The sequence below is a fragment of the Grammomys surdaster genome, unplaced genomic scaffold, assembly GCF_004785775.1.
Source record: "Grammomys surdaster isolate TR1022 unplaced genomic scaffold, NIH_TR_1.0 125889, whole genome shotgun sequence".
Taxonomy (NCBI): domain Eukaryota; kingdom Metazoa; phylum Chordata; class Mammalia; order Rodentia; family Muridae; genus Grammomys; species Grammomys surdaster.
In genome coordinates this window covers 2,627,121-2,647,364 of record NW_021620714.1, presented here as the reverse complement: position 1 = coordinate 2,647,364, position 20,244 = coordinate 2,627,121, and the positions used below count along the sequence as shown (strand labels likewise).

At 41.6% G+C, this 20,244-nt stretch overlaps 1 protein-coding gene across 1 annotated transcript in view; it reads right to left on the bottom strand.

The window, feature by feature from the left end:
- Nucleotides 1-20,244, bottom strand: part of LOC114608321 (kalirin-like) — a 473,938-nt gene that overhangs the window by 133,121 nt on the left and 320,573 nt on the right. Inside the window, exon 14 of the mRNA XM_028752277.1 lies at nucleotides 13,510-13,632. Coding sequence (XP_028608110.1) covers nucleotides 13,510-13,632 — 123 coding nt within the window. The remainder of the gene's footprint in view (nucleotides 1-13,509; nucleotides 13,633-20,244) is intronic.

The following is a 20,244-nucleotide window of genomic DNA, read 5'->3' as shown; positions in this document are numbered from 1 at the left end:
GAAGGTCAGCTGGGTGCTTCTCTTAGTTAGGGGGTTTTCACCCCAGCATCTGGCTCCTGAGTCTTCATTGATAAAATTGAATGGCTGGTATTTTTGTTTATAAAATAACAGAGGTGGGAAGAGTGCAATGAAGAGAGGGAAGAAGAAGAGGAAGAAGACACTGGCTAGGAGGAAGGAAGAGGCTCCAGACGTCACTGCTTACAAACCCTCCCATCTCTATGGCAGTCCCCACCCCAGGCAGGTTTACAGACTGAGAGTTTTTGCAGACTGCTGACATGTACACCTGCAGTGAGGAACATGGAAGGTCTTGGGAGGAGATTGCCATTCTCCGATGTCTTCTTTTGGAAAAGATTTGTTATTTGTGTTTGCTTTTTTGAAGGAGGGTCTCATGTAACCCAAGCTGCCCCCAAACTTAATGTATATCAGAGGATGGCCAAGAGCTTCTGATTCTCCTGCCTCCACTCCCCAAGTACTGAGATCACAGGTATGTATCACTATGTCTGGCTTGGAGAAAAAGACTCTTTGTGGTTGGTTTAAGACCACATGAAGCTCATGAACAAGAAAGACCAAAGTGTGGGTGCTTTGGCCTTTCTTAGAAAGAATAACAAAATACTCATGGGAACAAATATGGAGACAAAGAGTGGGGCAGAAACTGAAGGAGGGGCTGGCTGTCCAGAGACTGCTCCACCTGGGTATCCATCCCTTGTACAGTCACCAAAGGTAGTTGCTGATGCTGATGCCAGGAAGTCAGGAGCCTGATATAGCTGTCTCTTTAGAGGTCTGCCAGAGGCTGAAATATACAGAGGTGGATGCTCACAGCTAACCATTGAACTGATCAAGGGGTTCCCAATGGAAGAGCGAGAGAAGACTGAAGGAGCTGAAAGGGTTTGTGGGCCCCATGGGGAGAGCAACAATACCAACCAACCAGAGCTCCCAGAGCCTAAACCACCAGCCTGGGAGCTCATAGGCCCATGGCTCCAGCTGTATATGTAGGGGAGGATGACATTGTCAGGCATAGGTGGGTGAGGAAGTCCTTGGTCCAGTGAAGGCTGGAAGCCCCAGTGTGGGAAAAATCGTGGGTGGGGAGGTGGGAGTGGGGAGGTGGGTGGGAGCATATCCTCATAGAAGCAGGAGGAGGGGGGATGGGATAGGGGGTTCCTGGGTGGGAAGAAATGGGGAAAGGGGATTACATCTGAAATGTAAATAAAATAGACAATAAAATAAAATAAGCCCTCAGCTTTCAAAGCTCATTTTGCTTTTCTTTATAGCCTCACAATTATAACTGGCTCTAATAACTTTAAGTTACTAGAGGCTGGAAAAGAATAAAAAAGTCTTTATATGAAATACATTGTCAACAAAGGGAGAAACCATGTATTCATTATCATGGCTATCTCATTAGAAAAACCAGCCAGAAAAAATACCCATACACGAAACTGAGAGATATTTGGGAGAATAAACAGCAAGTATTAGCAACTGTGACATAGTTAGATAACTGAGTGGGTGGACTGGGTTTGTTCCTTTTTGCTTCTCTGAATTTTCTATATTGAAAATATGTAGCTTCATAATTAAAAATAAAAGATAAATAAAAATAACATAGAAACTTCCTTTAGAAAAACAGTCAAAAGAAGGCTTGAGTCAGCCCAGTTCTCTTGGTTCCTCCAAATGGATGCGTGCCGGAAGCGTGGGCTCTCAGTCAGCCTGCTGGGTTCAGATCCTGCTTCCTATACTAAACCAAATGCCTCAGCTGGAAAAATGAGGAAAATATTTACACCGACTCTGTAAGAGTTGCTTCAAGGAACAAATGAGATTTTTCCTCATAAAAGTATGCTTCAGTAATGGGCAGTTCTCACTTATTCTTGCACGCTGGTCATTACAGAGCAGGTTTGAAGTCACTTAAAGGGGGATAGTTGCCTTGCTGCGGCATCTATATAGATTTCTCCTTACTGTGGGGTCTGTATATAATTCCCCTCGATGTGGGGTCTGTATGTATTTCCCCTTGCTTTGGGGTCTGTATAGATTTCTCCTTGCTGTGGAGTCTGTATGTATTTCCTCTTGCAGTGGGGACCGTATAGATTTCCTTGTGTGCACACTTACCACTAGCCTCCTCTTAGCTTCAACTTAAACAAAGTCTGGTTTCACCCACCATCCCCTCTCCAGAGGCCTGTTCTGCTGACACAGAAACAGAAGGAGCAAGAGGAAGTTGACCCTGATTCTCTTCTTCTGGGCAAGCTAAGCTGTGGTGAAATTAATCATCAGAAACTATTGGAAGGAATGGCTTACCTTCAGAATCAACATTTGTGGAGGAAGAAGCTCTTCTCTAGGACTACCTTCCTGACTTCTTTTCAAATATCTGCTGGTGATCCTCAGGGCAGCCCTGTCATCTATTAAGTTCTTCAGTATAAACTGTCCATCTTCTGCCCCGGATCTGTCAACACCATTGGCTGCTGGAGGTCTAGCTGCTGAGTATCCCTTGCTGCTGTCAGGATGCGCCATTACGCTATTGGGTTTCCTTGGTTTTGACTGGTCATACTGGGCAACTGCTTCTTCTATAATGGTTAACCCTTTGACCATGATTGCCAGTATCTCTGGAGAGATGACTCAGTGGTTAAGAGCACTGAATGCTCTTCTAGAGGTCCTGAGTTCAATTCCCAGCAACCACACAGCCCATAACCATCTGTAATGGGATCCAATGCCCTCTTCTGGTGTGTCTGAAGACAGCTACAGTGTATTCATATACATGAAATCAATCAATCAACAGACAAACAATGACTGCCAGTATCTATTGCTGACCTGTTTCCTTGGTACCTGGCCATCTCAAAGGACAGATAACTCTTAAATCCAGTCAACATTGTTAAGCATACCATCTCATGAATTTATTTTGTTATTTATTCATTGATTGTCCTTAGAAAGTAACAAAAAGCTTTGTGCATAGCAAGTAAGCAATTTTCCATTGAGCCATACACCATCCTTCATTTTTTTTTTCTTTTTAAATTTTTATATTGAGATGGAGTTTTATTGAGTAGCTCAGGCTGGCCTTAAGCTTGTACTTTTCCTGCTTTATATTCATGACTAGTTGACATTACAAGCCTATACCACTCGGCCTCTTTCCCAAGCTATCTTCAGGGATGATAGCATAGCAATGGTAATTTACCTAGAATTGACTAAAGTCTAGATATAGTCACAAGCCATGCTAGAGGGACCACAGAGGCCAACATTTTTGAGTGTTTTCTACAAACCAAACTCTCCATTGAATACTTTCCATTTATTTTTATTCTTAAATAAATAAAACTCCTATCACTCTTTAGGGTATCACTATCATTTCTGAGGGAAACACACAGAAGCTCAGAGAAATTATGTGACTATAACAAGGTACAAGGTTGAAATGTAAAGTACGGAGGTACTGGGCCACACAGATAGACTATTTTGTGCTAAAACATAGAGATAAAGACTCAGGGTAGATACTTTCTAAGGCCATTATTAAACATACTAAGCTCCAGCAGAGATCAGAGCCAGCTGTCTTAGGGTTACATACTTCAGATGAGCCAGAGGACAGACAGAAAAGAGTGGGAGGTAGTCAGACAGCCCCATATCCTCAACCTGTCACCTTGAGCTAACTTACTTCTTTACCTTAGATTTCTTATCTGTACATTTACATCAGAAACGTCTCCTTCATGTTGTAAGGTAGTGTTAACATTAAAAAAAATATAGAGGAAGCTCTACAGCCCAGTACCCCAGGTAGGAACCTTCAGAGCCAATCTGTAATATGGACCCTCCCAGGCACCCTGTCCACCTTGGCGCTCCAGAACCATAAATGCAAACATAGACATTAATTTTATCCAGTAAAACTAGTAGGATAGAGAAAAACCTTTTGTGAAAAAAACAGATTTAAGGGGGACTAGAAAGATGACTCAGTGGTTAAGAGCACTGGCTGTTCTTCTAGAGGATCCAGGTTCAATTCTCAGCACCCACATAAGAGCTCACAACTGTCTGTAACTCCAGTTCCAGGGGATTTGCAGCCTCACATAGATGTATGTTCAGGCAAAACATTAATGCACATAAAAAAAAACCAAACCAAAACAGATTTAAGGAGTTTATGTTCACGAAACCAGTTCTACAGAAGAGAAAAAAATACTGTTTTCCAGATTGAGGTCCCAAAGTCCTCACTGCACACCAGGCAAGCAAAGGCAAGCACAAAAGAGGGCACAAGGAATAAATAAACAATTGTAAAATAGTAAATTGAAAGGTGTCAGCGAAAACAGTATTACCACAACAAAATAACACAAATTAATATAAATATTGTTCATTAACATGTTTATTATAACTGATGTTTATTATAACTGATTAACAAAAATTTTTCAGCAATAACTCTCAACATTAATAGTCTCAATTCCTCAATAGAAAGAAATAGACTAAGACACTGGATTAGCAAACAGGGCTCAGCCTTTTGCTGCCTTCCAAGAATCATCTGTCTGTCAGTGACAGACATCACCATAGGGTAAATGCGTAGGGAAAGAGTATTCCAAGCAACTGGAATAAAACCAAGCAAGTACAATTATTCTAATATGTTATGAAACAGACCTCAAGCCAAAGCTAATCAGAAAAGCCTGGGAAAGAGATTTCTTATTCATTAAAAGAAAGACCCATCAACAGGACATTATAATTCTAAATATTTACACACTAAGGACAGGGGCACTCAATTTTAAAAAAGAAATACTACCTAATCTAACACCATAAACTGGTTCTAACACAATGTTAGTGCATTATTTCAATAGGTCAATAGACAAGTTATCTCATAACAGACAAGGTTATCCAGACAAAAACCAAACATAGAAACAATGATGTTATATGCTATTATAAATCAAGCAGATCTAAAAGACATTTATAGAATAGTCCATATAAACATTAAAGAATATACTTTCTGATGGGCATGAAGGCACACATTTAATCCCAGCACTCGAGAGGAGAGGCAGGAGGATCTCAGTTCCAAGTTAGCCAGAGCTACATAGTGCTTAAGATCCAATCTCAAACAAACAAGCACAGCATTTAAATACACAACAGAAAAGTATGCTTTCTTCTTAGCTCATGGGACTTCCCTTAAGATCAGCCATGTGTTAGAACACAAAGCGAGTCTCAACAAATTTAGGAAAATTTATGTGACCATAAAGAAGTAAAACTGGATATGAACAACAGTAGAAGTAGCAGCCAGTATACAAATTCATGATAACTGAAATTTAAGACTTTTTTGGTGATCATGGGAAAAATCAAGAAGGAAATTGAAAAATTCCTGGAATTAAATGAAACTGAAAATATGTTAGAATTTATAAGACACAATGAAGGCAGTCCCAAGAGGAAAATTTATGGCACCAAGTGTCTACATAAAAACCAACCCCCCCAAAAAACCTGGGATGATTTCATATCAACATCTTAATGATGGACGTGAAGGCATTGGAAAAACAAGAAATAACACTCAAAAATAATAGACGGGAAGAGATAATCAAAAATTAAGGTTGAAAATGGTGGCCAGGCAGTGGTGGCACATGCCTTTAATCCCAGCACTTGGGAGGCAGAGGCAGGCAGATTTCTGAGTTCGAGGCCAGCCTGGTCTACAGAGTGAGTTCCAGGAGAGCCAGAGATACACAGAGAAACCCTGTCTCGAAAAACCTAAAAACAAAACAAAACAAAACTTGGTGAAATCGAAACAAAACAAAGCAGGAAACAAACAAAACCACACAAGGAATCAATGAAACCAAAAGTCAGCTCTTTGAAAAGATTAACAAGATTGGCAAACCATTAACCAAATTAACCAAGAGAGAGTCAGTGAGGGGACTCAGACTAATAAAATAAGAGAAGAAAAGGGAGACGTTACAACCAAGGCACTGAAAAAAAAATCTAAACAACCAGGATAACGGAAATCTCAACTGAGCGAGGAAGCATGTCCTTGGCTTGTGGCTTCAGAGGGTTTGGTCTATGAGCTTGGGAAAAGCATCATGGTGGAGGGATGTGGTGGAGGACATTCTCCTCATGATGGCTAGGAACCAGAGTAACAGAAACAGGACCGACAAAATACTTCCCAAGGACCTCCCCTAGTGACCTACTTCCTCTAGCTAGGTCCCACTTCCCAAAGTTTCCAAAAGTTCTTTAAACAGTACTACCAGCTCAAGACCTAGGCTTAAATCCATGAGCCCAATGGGAGACCTTTCATATTCAAATGAAAACATTATTCACTAAAAAATGGATGTATCCAATTATTTTAACTTCACAATCCTGGCAGCTTTCCAACAACTACGTTATGTTTTATCAATATATTTTAAAAGTACAATTTTCATAACTAGGTATAATTTGCTTATATGTGATCTAAACAGCCAGAGCACAGAAAAAAAAACGTATTTCTAATGTAAAGATTATATTTTAGTTTATATTATCTTTCAAAAGCCTTTACCATGCTTCTGTCCTCCAAGAATAAAGTCTAAACCCATGTACCTAAGGTCAAGTTTCTTGGGAGTTGAGACCTCAAACAGTGTCTGAGCTTTCAAAGAAATACATAATTATTTATTTTCTACTATATAGAATCCTTTGCTCTTAACAACTTAATTGGCATATGTATGTGTGAACACACATGTTCATACATGTGTGTGTGTTAGAACTGTGTTACAAAATTCCCAAGAGAAGCTGGAAAATACCGTAGTTCCCTCCAGAACTAGAACAGCACTTCCACTGCCTCCAACTGAGGGAGCAGTGTGGACAGTCCATGGCTTGTGTGTGTGTGTGTGGATAGTCTACGGCTCGAGTGTGTGTGTGTGTGTGTGTGTATACAGACCATGGCTTGTGTGTGTGTGCGTACAGTCCACGGCGTGTGTGTGTGTGTGGACTCCTTATGTTTTCACATTATTTCTTCATATTTCGTACTGCCCTCAGGCTATAGATTTTATGAAGACATGGAATGCATGGAGCTCCCTGATATATCCCCACTCCTACTATTGAATGATTTTTTTTAAACCAAGACTCTTCAGTTACTAGTTAAGAGATTGATCCACTGAGGGCACAGGAAGATTTGATGCATTTGCCTTTTTGTGTCAAAAGCTTAAATGTGCTAATTGCTGTATATGCCACATGTTGATTTATACAGTTTGAAGGGGCTTTGTTTGGTGTTTTTCTTTTTCCTATACTACCTGTGTGGGGCCTGAGGCATTTCTGGTATTTACTGGGATTATTTCCCCCTCCCACCTCAAATTCATTTAAACCTTTACACAGCTCAGCAGGGTTCTCTTGCAACTGGGAAGCCGTTCCAATCTTCACACAACGTGTCCTACTCCTTGCCAGGAGTGCACTGAGCTCATTCTGAAGACACAGCCCAAAGACTTCCTAAAACACTCTTCACACAGACAGTCAGTTGTCTCTCAAAGCCTGCCTCCTTTGCCAGTCACTACCTCACATGGAAAGAGAGATAAAAACCTCAGTGCTCCAGAGCCTTTCGGTTTGTAAAAGGCATTAAGAACACAGCAGGAATGTGTTCTGGATGTGCAGGAGGTAGAACAGAGGGGGCTGGCTCGCAGTCTTGATAACAATGGATGGTGAGCTTTCCATAATATATTCAATGGAGGTTCCCACCCCAATTATTGACACAAAAAGATAAACAAAAATGACCTTCAGAACTCTTGGTTAGGTGTTACCCACACATAAAATATCTTTCCCCTCAGAGTGGTTACAAGTTCCTTTCTCCATTAGCTCAAGCTCATAACGTTTTTCTGGTGTCCACAGAGAGACATCCTGAATCCATCTGAAATGTCACATAAAATCCAAAGGGCAAGACAGCCCCTTTTCTCTTCACATCCTTCCACTCGCCTACTTCATGACATTACTTTCTAAACATGTTCTTGGCTTTCTTCTTCAGGATTTTTTTCATCTGCCTAAAAACCTTTCATCCTTGCAAAGGAGCCAGAGTGTGAAAGGGCATCTGTTAAGGCTCTCCCACCTTTGCCTCCTGCTTTCGCTTGCAGCTGCTATAAATGGTAGACATGTCAGGCTGAAGAGACTGATTCCAAAGGTCACTGTGACACCCATGGCAGACATATTTACTGGATCACCAGATGAAGTAATGCTAGTCCTAGCTTTCACCCACAATTCCATAATTTTTTCTTCTCTTAAGAGTAAACTTTTATGAGGGTTAAGATATGTTTGTTATGTTTTTGTTAGATTATAGGACCTGTATGTCTCAGTGTTTAACACCAAGACTTGATGGTGCATGCATCTTAATGATAGCTGGTGGTCAGCTTCCAGGGCACAGGCTTATGATCTCCATGCACAACCCTGGCTTATCTGCCTTTGGCACTGCAAGTTCAGTGATGACACTTTTGAATATCTGGTCATTAAAGACGTGCTGACCCACTAGAGTCCTTCCATTTCCATCCACTTAATTTTCGTCCCAAATGCAAAATAGATTTTTAAATGTACTCTGTTCATGTTTGAGATTAAAAAAAAAATACAGGGCATCATACAGTAAAACAAGTAAATGGAGATTTAGTGACTGAATTACTTCACTGTGTAATTGTTTTAAAGTTGTCCATTCTTTCCAAAATACTACACTGATGCTACTTAACTGTGCTTAGCTGCTCATGTGTGATTGGTGCGTTGAGACTTCGGTAACATATATTCTAACTTGGGGCTACCTAAGCTTATAGAAAATCTGGCCTGTCACATAATGGGACCATAAAGCAGACTGCTCACAGGGCAGTGCAGCTGCCCTCTAAGCTGTGGGCATTTGAGCACTTGCCTATCACATGGCAGTATGTCAGGACAATATAGCAGAGCTATAGACTCCAGTCTGTTACCTGGAAAGACACAGGCACATCTTCCCCCTCACAATCATGCTGCTAAGGGCAAAAATTCACCTTATATTTGTTTATTATCCTAATGTCAATGTGCCTCAAGAATACGAATGGCTCTTACACCTGCTTTATGCTATGGCTGGGTCATTTGGTGAATATAAATTTTTAGCAGGATCAGGGGGATTCCTATCAGTGTCAGGGTGTTGTGTATTCTATAGGAACAAAGCAATATACATGGTCTGTGGACACAGATTTCCAGGGATATCCCTGCCTTGGCCCTCACTACCTGCACATTGAGTACCTCCTAACCCCACATCTCTTGCAGGTTCTAGGGACTGCTGCATTTCCTTGTGGCTTAGCTACTAGGTTGCTTGTTCAAACAGTGCCATCTGCAGGATGAGCTGAAGGCCCCTAAAACCTTTATTTCCTTCAAATAAGTTGAATTTCTTTAAGATGTATTCAAGTGTTATTAGGCACAAAAGTTGAACATTCAATGCTGAATCACCACGTTAGTTCAACTGAATCACCACATTGGTTCTTCATAGAATTTACAGCTGTCTGAACAGTTGCCTTAACTGTTTTTATCTCAAGGTGACCAATCATAGACACCTCCACCATCCCGGAGTAAAGATGCATTTGTTCAGGGGTTTTCCCGCCCTCAACCTCTCTTCAGCATTAGTCATTTCCTTTGCTTGAGCACTTGCTCTTTCTTCAGAAAACTAAACTTCTGGGGACGATAACATATGTAGTAGCTCTCTCCATGATCCAATGTAAAACAGCTAAAGAAAAACTCCAAAGCCCTGAATACAGAGAATGAATGCTTAGAGCTTGCCTCTCATGTCCAAGACTCCTAAGGAGGTGAGGTTAAACAATGAGGACCCCTCTAGGGCACTGTTTATAAGCAACCTGTGATTTGCCAGTCTACAACATACATGACACCCTCTCTACCATCCTTACCACAGTAACACCAAACAACACGGAGTGAGAGCTGTAGCTTTCTGTCATGACTCTCTATCATTGTCCAAGAATTTTCTGTGTTGACACACATGTATAATCCCAGTACTCAGGAGACTTAGACAGAGGACAAGTTTGAGACTAGCCTGGACTACTAGAGAGTTCCAGATCAGTCTTGATTGCATAAGAGAGATTCTATATTAAAAAAAGAGTTTACACTTTATAACAATTCCTTGCAATAGTCCTTACTTCATTGAGGCCAGAAGCAAAAAGCCGAAGACTAAACTTCTGCTGCAATTGCTTGTGCATATCCCCCAGCTACTGACAGTCCATTTGCTCTTTTTGTCGTCTGATTTTCTCACATAAACCATCAATTAAAGAACGCTGTGTAGTTGAAATAGTTCAGAGTGGGAGATAGGACAAAGAAAGCGGTTTGACTGATTTTCAAACTACAACTTGCACCTTTACTGGCTCGTTCACAGAACCTCGTGACACTTGCTTAGGCAGTTCCCTTTTGATCCACCTTGTTCTTTATAGAAGGCATGCTCCTGAGCCGTTTGCAGTTAGAACTCCCTTCTGTTTTTTTTTTTTAATAGTCTAACCAGGAAGCTCATGTAAAGAAATATGACTTGTTTCAGGGAAAAACTACAACAGCTGCCCAACAGGATGGTCCTGCTACACCCTTACCCTCCCCACTCTTTCTTTTGGTCGTGCATACTGTGTATGCCAATGGACACTGAGAAATTAATTTTATACCCAGCTCCTATATACAATAAAGATGGAACAAGGATACAAAGCTGTCTCTGGAGCTTGATATACCTGGATAATCTCAGCAGAGCTCCTGAGAAGCAAGATGATGTGGCCACATTAAAGAGCTTTCTGAGTCTCCATGTTGTCTTCTATAAAACAAAGCTGACTATCCACTCATAGCTTAAAACATACTTTCTTTAGTATGAATTTAAGCTAGTAAGGAGTATCAGACATTGTTGGAGGAGTCAGAAAAAATGGAGTTGTGGTAGACACTGATTTATTTGAATGTAACAACATACAAAAGCCAACCGTCTCCCTCTGGCCTAAAAACCTACGCTACAAATGCCTTTGAGGCCACAGCCCATTATAGACAATGAGAAGACACCAAGGAAAGCTGAGCTGGGCCAGGGCTGAGGGTAGCTTTAATGACATGCTCCCAGAAAAATGAGGGTCTAGACAACAAGACAGCCCAGAGAACAGGGACAGTAAAGCTATGGGATGGCTCTATTCTGAGAGACCACTCCAGGTATAACAGTTCCACTCTTTGTAGGACAGTAGTTCTCAAACTGTGGGTTGAGACCCTTTGGGGGGAGATGCATATCAGATATATTGCCTATCAAATATTTATAATATTATGATTCATAACAGTAGCAAAATTACACTTATGAAGTGGCAATGCAATAATTCTATGGTTGGGGGTCACCACAATGTGAGGAACTGTACTAAAGGGTCACAGTGTTTGCAAGGTTGAAAGCTACTGCTGTAGACAGATGCACATGTCTCTTCCATCCCCTGTATCCTAATAGACTAAAGAGACACTCAGAGCATCTATCAACCAAGATACTTTAGGTCAGGGCTGTATCTTGTTCATCAGAGCCCATAGAGTACCAGTGTCCACACAATGTTGACTAAGCACAGTTTGTCCTGCAGAGCATATTCATATGACTAGAAGATTTAAAAAAATGTGTTAAACCACAGTGAGTGTGGCTCATGAGCCCTCATCTCTGGTAGCTCATGGTCTCTGTGGAAGAGAGTCAAGTATTCCTTAAAGGTGAGTCCTGGTAGGTAGAGCATGTTCCAGTGGATGTCCCTATATCAATGTATACAGGCAGTACATTGGAATCAATAAGTTTTATTTTTATTTTTTAACAAAAGACACGAAGTTGAGAGTCAGTGGAGGGTAGAGAGTAGATCTGGGAGGAGTAGGGGGTGAATGTAACCAAAATACATTTTATGAACAAAATTCTCAAAAAACCAAAATATTATATTTAAAAATGTGGTAAAATACATACAACATAAAACCATTTTCCCAATTCTAAGTGTAAGTTCTATGCAACCATCATAACCACATATTTTAGGGGTTAACCTTGTAAAACCAAAACGTTGTGACACAGTAATGTTCCCGCTTCCCTATTCCCTGACAACCACCTTTCTCTTCTGTCTCTATGAACTTGGCTACATCAGGCTCTCTAGATAAAAGCAGAACCATCCGATATGTTTTCTATTATGACTGGACTACCTTCCTTAGTATAAGACTTCAACACTCTATCATGTTGATGATCATGTAAATGTCTAGCATTTCCTCTCCTTCTGAATGATAATTTATTGTATGTATATATCACATGTGCTCACTTGACCATCCTCTGATGAATGTGATATATGCACTGCTCCCACCTTTGGGCTATTGGGAATAATGCTTCTGGGAATATGAGGTACAGATACCCTTATTTCACTCCTCTTGGGAATATCTTGCTGTAATTATACTTCACATTTTTCAAGGAATTGGCATAGTTTTCCACAGTGGTGCATGGTTTTATATCCCTGTCGTCATGCCTAGGTTGTCACATGTGGCTTCTCCCACCACTCACGTTGCCTGAGTTCAGATAATTTTGAACAGGGCTTTCTATCTCTTCTATGACCATGGTCATTTCTGCACCCTGCCCCCCCCCCCAATTTGGAAAATCTCCTAGAGACACATCGATGTTCTATAGCTCCTCTATCCTCATTTGGTTCTTGGTGGGTCTTATTTCTGAACCTACAGGGCACAGCTTGCCTTCTAAGATGAGGGCTCAGGCTCTGCACAGTGCTCAGGGTAGCATCTACACTGAAGGCTGTCTGCAGGTGGAATCACTCAGCTCTGGCTAAAACTGTGATATGATAAGATATAGCCTTGTTATCCTCACTACTTTAACACACAGACTCCTACAGCCCATTTCTGACCCCAATGGCCCATTCGAACATTCTCCCTAATCCTAGTCTTAACAGTTTTATTTTCCACTGCAACTGATCATACCTAAAAACAAACAAACAAACAAGCAAACCAAAATAGCTGTGCAGCAATACTTCATCTTGAAGATGAAGGTTTTCAGGATCTACTTGGAAAATATTCCAATAGACAAATATAAGAGATGTTCTAGAAATTAATAACCAGCTACTCAAACTATATTGTTGCCCAAATTAGAAAACAGTGATCTTTTTTAACGTGTGTGCTCAACTAAATATTGAATAGACTGAATATTAAGTACATTTTAAATTAAAGATGGAAGTGATTTTATGAACATCCTCTGGGCATATCTGCCCTGTAGGTACATGGCTGACAATCAGGCACCGTCTCTTCCTTCAGGTCTTGGAGAGTGCACAGCTTTGCAAGCAGGGCTGGGGTAGTTTTTAGCTCCCACTGATCAGCAATGACAATGAAAAGCAGGAACCTTGGGCTGATGATGGGTCTAATGATAATTAACCTCCTTCCAGGACCACTTGTGGACAGGACATTTTTTCAGATCATAGTGGTAGGAAAACTTTCTAAGGCCTTGAGTGAGGGGTCTATGCAGTGACATCCAAGGGAAGACAAGGCCTTTTTATATTAGGCCAGGAAGATAGACCAGGAGATATTAACTATTAATCCAACATGTTTGCATCCAACATCAAAGCCTTATTTGACTACACACACACACACACACACACACACAAAGTACCATACCTGAGCCACTTCTTCAAAGTCATCATGTCTCTTCTGTAGTGCCCGTGCTCGATGCAAGGACTTGCCAACCCCAGTGTGTTTGCTGAGAAAGGCCTCACCATGGTTTTCAATCCAGTCCAGCACCTGGCCAGAGAAGGAAAGAGAAACAATGACTTCTCAGAAGGCGGAAAGAGATACACGGCACCATGTACAACTGAATCCTACTTACTAACACCATGCCCATGAGATCAAGTAGTTCAGATAGAAATGCTTAATTGACTGTGAACACAAGTCATTGGCAATGGAATAGTCCCACCCTTAACTAAATCCAACTCAGCCATTTTGATCTCTAGAACAGCTTCCCATTACTTTTGTTTTTGTTTGTTTGTTTTTAGAGCCTTAGTCATGCCATTATTTTATTTATTAGTACTTGTTATTACTTTGGTGCTGAGGATTGAATTTAGGATTTCTCACATACAAGCCCATTTTTCTAAATGAACAACAGAGGCTACACAGGCGAACATCCTCATGGCTTCTACTCCATCAAGTAAAGTCATGGAGTAGGAAATGAGGCAAGTAACAGCAGTGAGGTAGGACTAGGCCACTCTTCCCTCACTCCACCATAAAATGTCACAGCAGTAGTACCAGTTACTGGGCCCTGCCTTATAGCACCCTGGAGATTCCCTTCAATCTTGCACCCTGAGCTAGGCACTCAACATATTCGATCACAAGGATAATAGGCTCCTGTGCCTTCTTGCCACCTCTCTCCAACCAATCAACTGACCAACCAACCAACCAACCAACCAACCAACCAACCAACCAACCAACCAAGCTAATCAGTCAAGGTCTCTGCATCCTAAGGCTGTTAGTAGTTATCTTGCTTGAATGTAGTAGAGACTCTGGGTTCTCACAGGCTTAAAAACCCAGCAACTTAGCCCGAAGACATTTTCCTCAGTGTTGAAGCTCAGAGCAGCAGTGGCTCTGGCTGTCAAGGGAAGAGTGAGGTGTTAAAGTAAGAAATAAACACTTCTCCTAAGGGATACTTGGGAAGGTGCGTAGACACCTTGAAATGCAGAAGGAACCAAAGCTTTTTAAAAAAACACCATTTACATCTCACAAACTGTCTCACAAATATGAATGTGTTCAAGGAAAAGGGAGGCAGCATGTCTTCCGGTCTCTGAGGAGTTACTTCTTTAGCCACCAAGATAACTTAATGCCTGCAATTTGCAAAGTATTAGCATCTGTGTCTCTATGTATATATGCCACAAGAGTGTGTGTGCAGACCACAGACTCTTGATTCTGATCCATGGCCTTCAGTGTAACCTAACTTTATGGACATCCCTGAACAGCAGGGTAATGTGCTCCTCAGTAGGCACTAGCAATATTGACAGTTACATCACACACTGGAAATTCACATGAAGCTCTGGAATTCTGGATACCCCTGCACTTCTGGTGAATTGGTTTAAGTGGCGCCAGAATCTGAATATCAATGAAGAGAGAGAAATTGGCAAGCCCTGGATCCCATTGGAGTATAAACAGGCACCAAAGCATCCCTTGTATGTATCTCCATGTTAAGTCTTTCTCATCTGTCAGATTATATTTAAAATACATGATGATTTATAGTTTACGCTGTGTAGGATGAGAGCTATGCAGATCTGCTGATGGCTTCTGAGCTGGCATTTAAGCATTTCTGGCACTGGAGATATATCTGGAGATATATATATTTCTGTTTTTGTCTAAAGAGTCCATGAGCAAGCTGGGCATGGTGGTACATCCTTTAATACCAGTACTCAGGAGGCAGAGGCAGGCAGATCTCTCTGAGTTCAAGGCCAGCCTGGTCTACAAATCCAATTTCAGGACATCCAAGGCTACACAGAAAAACCCTGTCTCAAAAAACAAAACAAAACAAAAAAGCAAAGCAAAGCAAAGCAAAGCAAAGCAAAGCAAAGCAAAGCAAAGCAAAGCAAAGCAAAGCAAAGCAAAGCAAAACAGGCAGAGAAGAATGGAACATGAATAATCCTATATTCCTATGATTACTTACTAGTCTTATTGTGCCCTAGAAGCAGGTACTAGAGCTATCCTGTAGATATGAGGTTACAGAGAGTCACAAATGGTCCTGACTCTAGGAATTCAGTCTATGGGCTAAGAAACATCAGTCACTAAATCACATAACTCTTCATCAATTGCAGAGGTGAAAAATCACTCAAAGCCAAATATGCCTAGATAGAGTTGGGAAAGGTCTCTGAAGAAGTGAGATTTTACTTGATTCAAGAAACAATAGCCAGGAGGTGGTGGTGCACATCTTTAATCCCAGCACTTGGGAGGCAGAGGCAAGCAGATTTCTGAGTTCGAGGCCAGCCTGGTCTACAGAGTGTGTTCCAGGACACACAGGGCTACACAGAGAAACCCTGTCTCGAAAAACAAAACAAAACAAAACAGAAACAATAGGACTATCTTATTGTTATAAGACTTAACTTTTAAAAGATGCGAACATAACTCAATCAGGAAGTGAATAGGAAATAGGTCCAGAAAAATCTAAACCAAACTGCAGTGAGTTCTGGCATACTGGATGGAAGGCTCTAGTTACTATTCTGATATTTACCCACTGAAAGGTTGCAAAAGGAAAAGACATCATCAGATCCCTATGGAAGAGCTTTGTTCTAAGATCCCTATGTTCTGATTACAGAACATCAACTGGAAGGAAGCAAGATGAGGGACTCGGGAAAATGAGACAAGTGTAGAGATTCTCACAAGACTGATGCAGGCTTAGATTTGGAGAAACAACTGCCAGGATATGGTGGCTGAATGTGGTGGTGACAGAGGAGAAAGCAGTAAGGCCAGCCACCAAGGGCACAGTCTGATGGTGAGCAGGAGAGAGAGGCAGTCACTGGACGGAAGCAAAGGAGTACGGCAGGCCAGCAGAGATAAAAACATCTTAGAATCTCTCTCTGCACGTACGCCCTGCTTTGTTCACACTCGACAGAGACCTTTGTGACCCTGGACTTAAGAGGAAAATATCCTCTAGAGACAACTGTCAATCTGATATGGCAAGCTGTGTCTTTTTTTCAGAGATGTAAGTTATATAGTAAGAGTTAAAAATAAATGATTAAATTGTTAATATATGAGGCTCCATTAAAGAATAAAAAAATAGGGGATACAAGTCCATTTTAGAAACACAGCCTTACAGATAGATTTCTGAGTTCAAGGCCAGCCTGGTCTACAGAGTGAGTTCCAGGAAAGCCAGAGATACACAGAGAAACCCTGTCTCGAAAAACCAATAAATAAATAAATAAATAAATAGATAAATAAATAAATAATAAAAAATAAGAAAAAGGAAATAAAAAGAAAAGAAAAAAGAAAAAAAGAAAAAGAAAAAGAAACACAACCTTGGCCTTAAATGGAGAGGGCACTCTGTTGTTGATAGGGATCTTCAGTGCAGTGTAGTTTTGAGTGTCCTGCTAACCCAACACACAAATCCCACAAAACTGTGACTGGCCAGTGACGGTTCACCTCCCCTCCACACCCTGCTCTCTGGAATCCCACTCTGAGTGTTTGCCTTCCCTGGAGCTGTCTGTGCGGTTCTCCCACTTCTCCACCCCAGGGACCCTCCTAGTCACACGTTAAGCTACACTTAGAAATCACTGTCAATCTTTCGATAACCTATCCAGGGGAGGGAAGGTGGCTCTTGACTGTCAGTGACTTTCATTTTGCTTTTGAGACAATGTCTTATGTTGCCAGGCTGGCCTCAAACTCAAGATGCAGTTAAAGTTGGCCTTGAATTTTGGATCTTTCTGCTCCATCTCCCAAGTCCTGGAATTACAGGCATGTACTACCACACCCCATCCTTTGATTCTGTTCCAACCACAATTACTAATTTGAACAAAGTATAAGGCCACATAGGTATGAAAATACCATGGTACAACCCAATATTCTGTATTAACATAAATTTCAAAATACAAATAGAAGAAAACCCTCCACAATTACGGCTCACAGACCTGTCTCTCCCACGGTTCTATAGTAACTGCCTCATCATTTCACGGCACAGCACAGACCAGCATGCAACACTGAGTGGTTCCTTAGTTTGTGTCCAACTGAGTTGAACTCAAACTGAGCCCTTGAGTGTAGACCTATGGGGACAGATGTTACCGCCCACATATTCCTACCGGGCTCAGTCTGCATTCAGAGTTGTTGCCTCTGTGTTTTCCTACCCCTGTCACTACCCTACTTGGTAGGTAGTTCCTAGGAGAGTAAAGAAACATGAGGTTTTCCTGTTGAACCCGATCCTCCTCTTCCTCCACTACACAGCACCTTTGCCTGTATCTCCTGCTTAGGGAATGGGTGATGGATATTTATAGCCATAGGTTGCCACTCCTCTGTAGCTAAGGCTTCTGCTCTCCCTGTTAAGCAACCCTATTCTGGACAAGCCTAATTTTGCTCAGTCACTAGAGTAGCCTGGACTTCAACAACGAGACAATCTAATAACAACTTGGAAATCTCCTGCTCCATTCTCCTGCCCTGACATTTCAACCAAAAATAAGCACTTGCCCGGAACAGCCTTTTCTTAAGAGATGTTCACATCCTGAACTAGATTTGAGAGCCAATTACGCATGGTTTCTTAATCACCCCTTTCTTTCTGTCCAATTGTGTTCATTCCATCTAACATACAATCAAGATGAAATGTTCTTCAAGGCAGGAGTCTGTCCTTTCCAGTAGCCGAGGAGGAGGGAGCCCCCCTTTGAAGGAAATTACTGAGTGTCACTGAACAGTGACCTGGAACACAGCTGAACAATAGAAGGTAATCTTGGTATCAAGGACTTTGTAGTCCTTTCCTCCACACCCGGACTCTCTTCTAAACCACCCCTGTGGCATTCTATTCAGCTCTCTACTCCCACAATCCTTCGCATGGCTATGCAATATGTACATGTTTGGTTTGATCCCTGTTTTATTTCTGCCCACAGTATGAACACTATGTGGCCAAGGGCTTTTTTAGTTCATTGTTGTGTTCTCAAATGCTAAATAAATGATCACATAAACTAAAAGAAACATGTTTCTAGCACTTCCTATATGATAAGAGGTTAAAAAAAAACCCATGAAAGGAGATGAGGACCTTCTGCCGTCAGATACAGACTCAGAATTCTAACCTTGTGATTCTCTTATCTGGGTTTCTTTGATAAGTCATCTTATTAAAAATAGGCTTTTAATTTCTTATACTAAATTGGTTCATGATAAAACAAGCAGGACATCCAAAGCTTCTAGAATACCAAGGAATTCCTTCCTCTCAGCTTGTATGTGCCAGTGCCCCATTCCATCAATTCAGAAAGCCACCCTTCTGAAGTGACTGTGTACCAGCAGGCTTCTGCCACACGTTTTGTTGTTAAAGGCCTAAGTACACAACGTACAAGAGCACCTGGGAGAGTCCACCAGATCATCACTCCTGCCTATTCTCATAGTACGCTGAGCACTGCTTCCAGAGGGGACCAGCCAGGACCACAGGCACCAATTAGGCAATTAGGTTGTGACTAGAAAGCAGGCAGGCACCACTTAAAGTGCTCAATTTCTAGGAATATATATACACACACACACACATATATTTGGTCTCATCTTTGGAACTAGTATGATCAAAATTAACATCTTGCTATGGTGGGAGAGGCCGTCATTTTTTTCTTGGTGGGCGGAGCTAATATTCAATAGCAGAGACTCAGTGTGCTTCCCCCTCAGAGTTGCAGTTCTTCCTGCTGACAGAGCTATGCCATGTGGAAGGCGTCTGAGAGCCTGAAAACCTCAAGTCTCCTCATTCTCATTCAGAGCCATGACATCTCAGCCAGCCCACACCGCTTCCCCTCAGGCAGGACTGCAGTTAGCACCTGGCACCTCTCTGAAAGATTCTCTTTATCCTGGTGTCAGTTATGGACTCCCCCTTCTTCTCACTAAGGCTTGAAACTGTTGTCAGAGGCTCTGAACCTCAAAATCATCTGGGATTCTTTTAAAGTATAGACACTACTCACTCCCAGATTCTGAATCAAAAATTATGAAACTGTCTCCCAAAGGGTGTTTGGAAAACATCCTCTCTCCACTGAGATGACGTTAATGACTTTAATTCTCTATGTACACTTGATGTCTCCTTTGTTTCTATTGAAGAAATGGACGGTACTGTGTAGTACTTTTACAGGAATTTACTCAGATCCACAGGGCCCAGTTACCCTCGCTCCAGCTTGCCACATTCCGTTACTCTGGTCCCCTGCACATGCATCCCGATTAGACCCCAGCCCACTAAAGCTCCATTAGACCTCCAAGTTCGGAAGACCTACACTCACTGATTTTGTTTCGCCTCTGCTCAGAATCCTTCCATTAGTAACAACATGAATCTTTCAGCCTGTGTCCAGGGTTCTAGAATCATTGTGTTAAGGTCCAAGGATGTGCTATGCACAGGAAGTGATGGTGAAGAGTCTTTGATTATTCGTGAACATAACTAAAGATATATTGAAGACATTAAAGATGTTGTAAACTGTTCATCAAGGAAGTCTAAAGGGGTCAGTGACCCCTTACAAAGGAACTTCCTCCTCTCATCATTTCCCACACTCTGACCGGCTTCCCAAACAGACTGAGGACCTGGACCTGCCTTGCAAGGTCATTATCACCTTTGGAGGATCACTTTTCAGTCAGGATGGAGTTTTCACTAACACACACGCACACACACACACACACACTCACATACTCACACACTCACACACTCAAACACACATGCACACACACTCA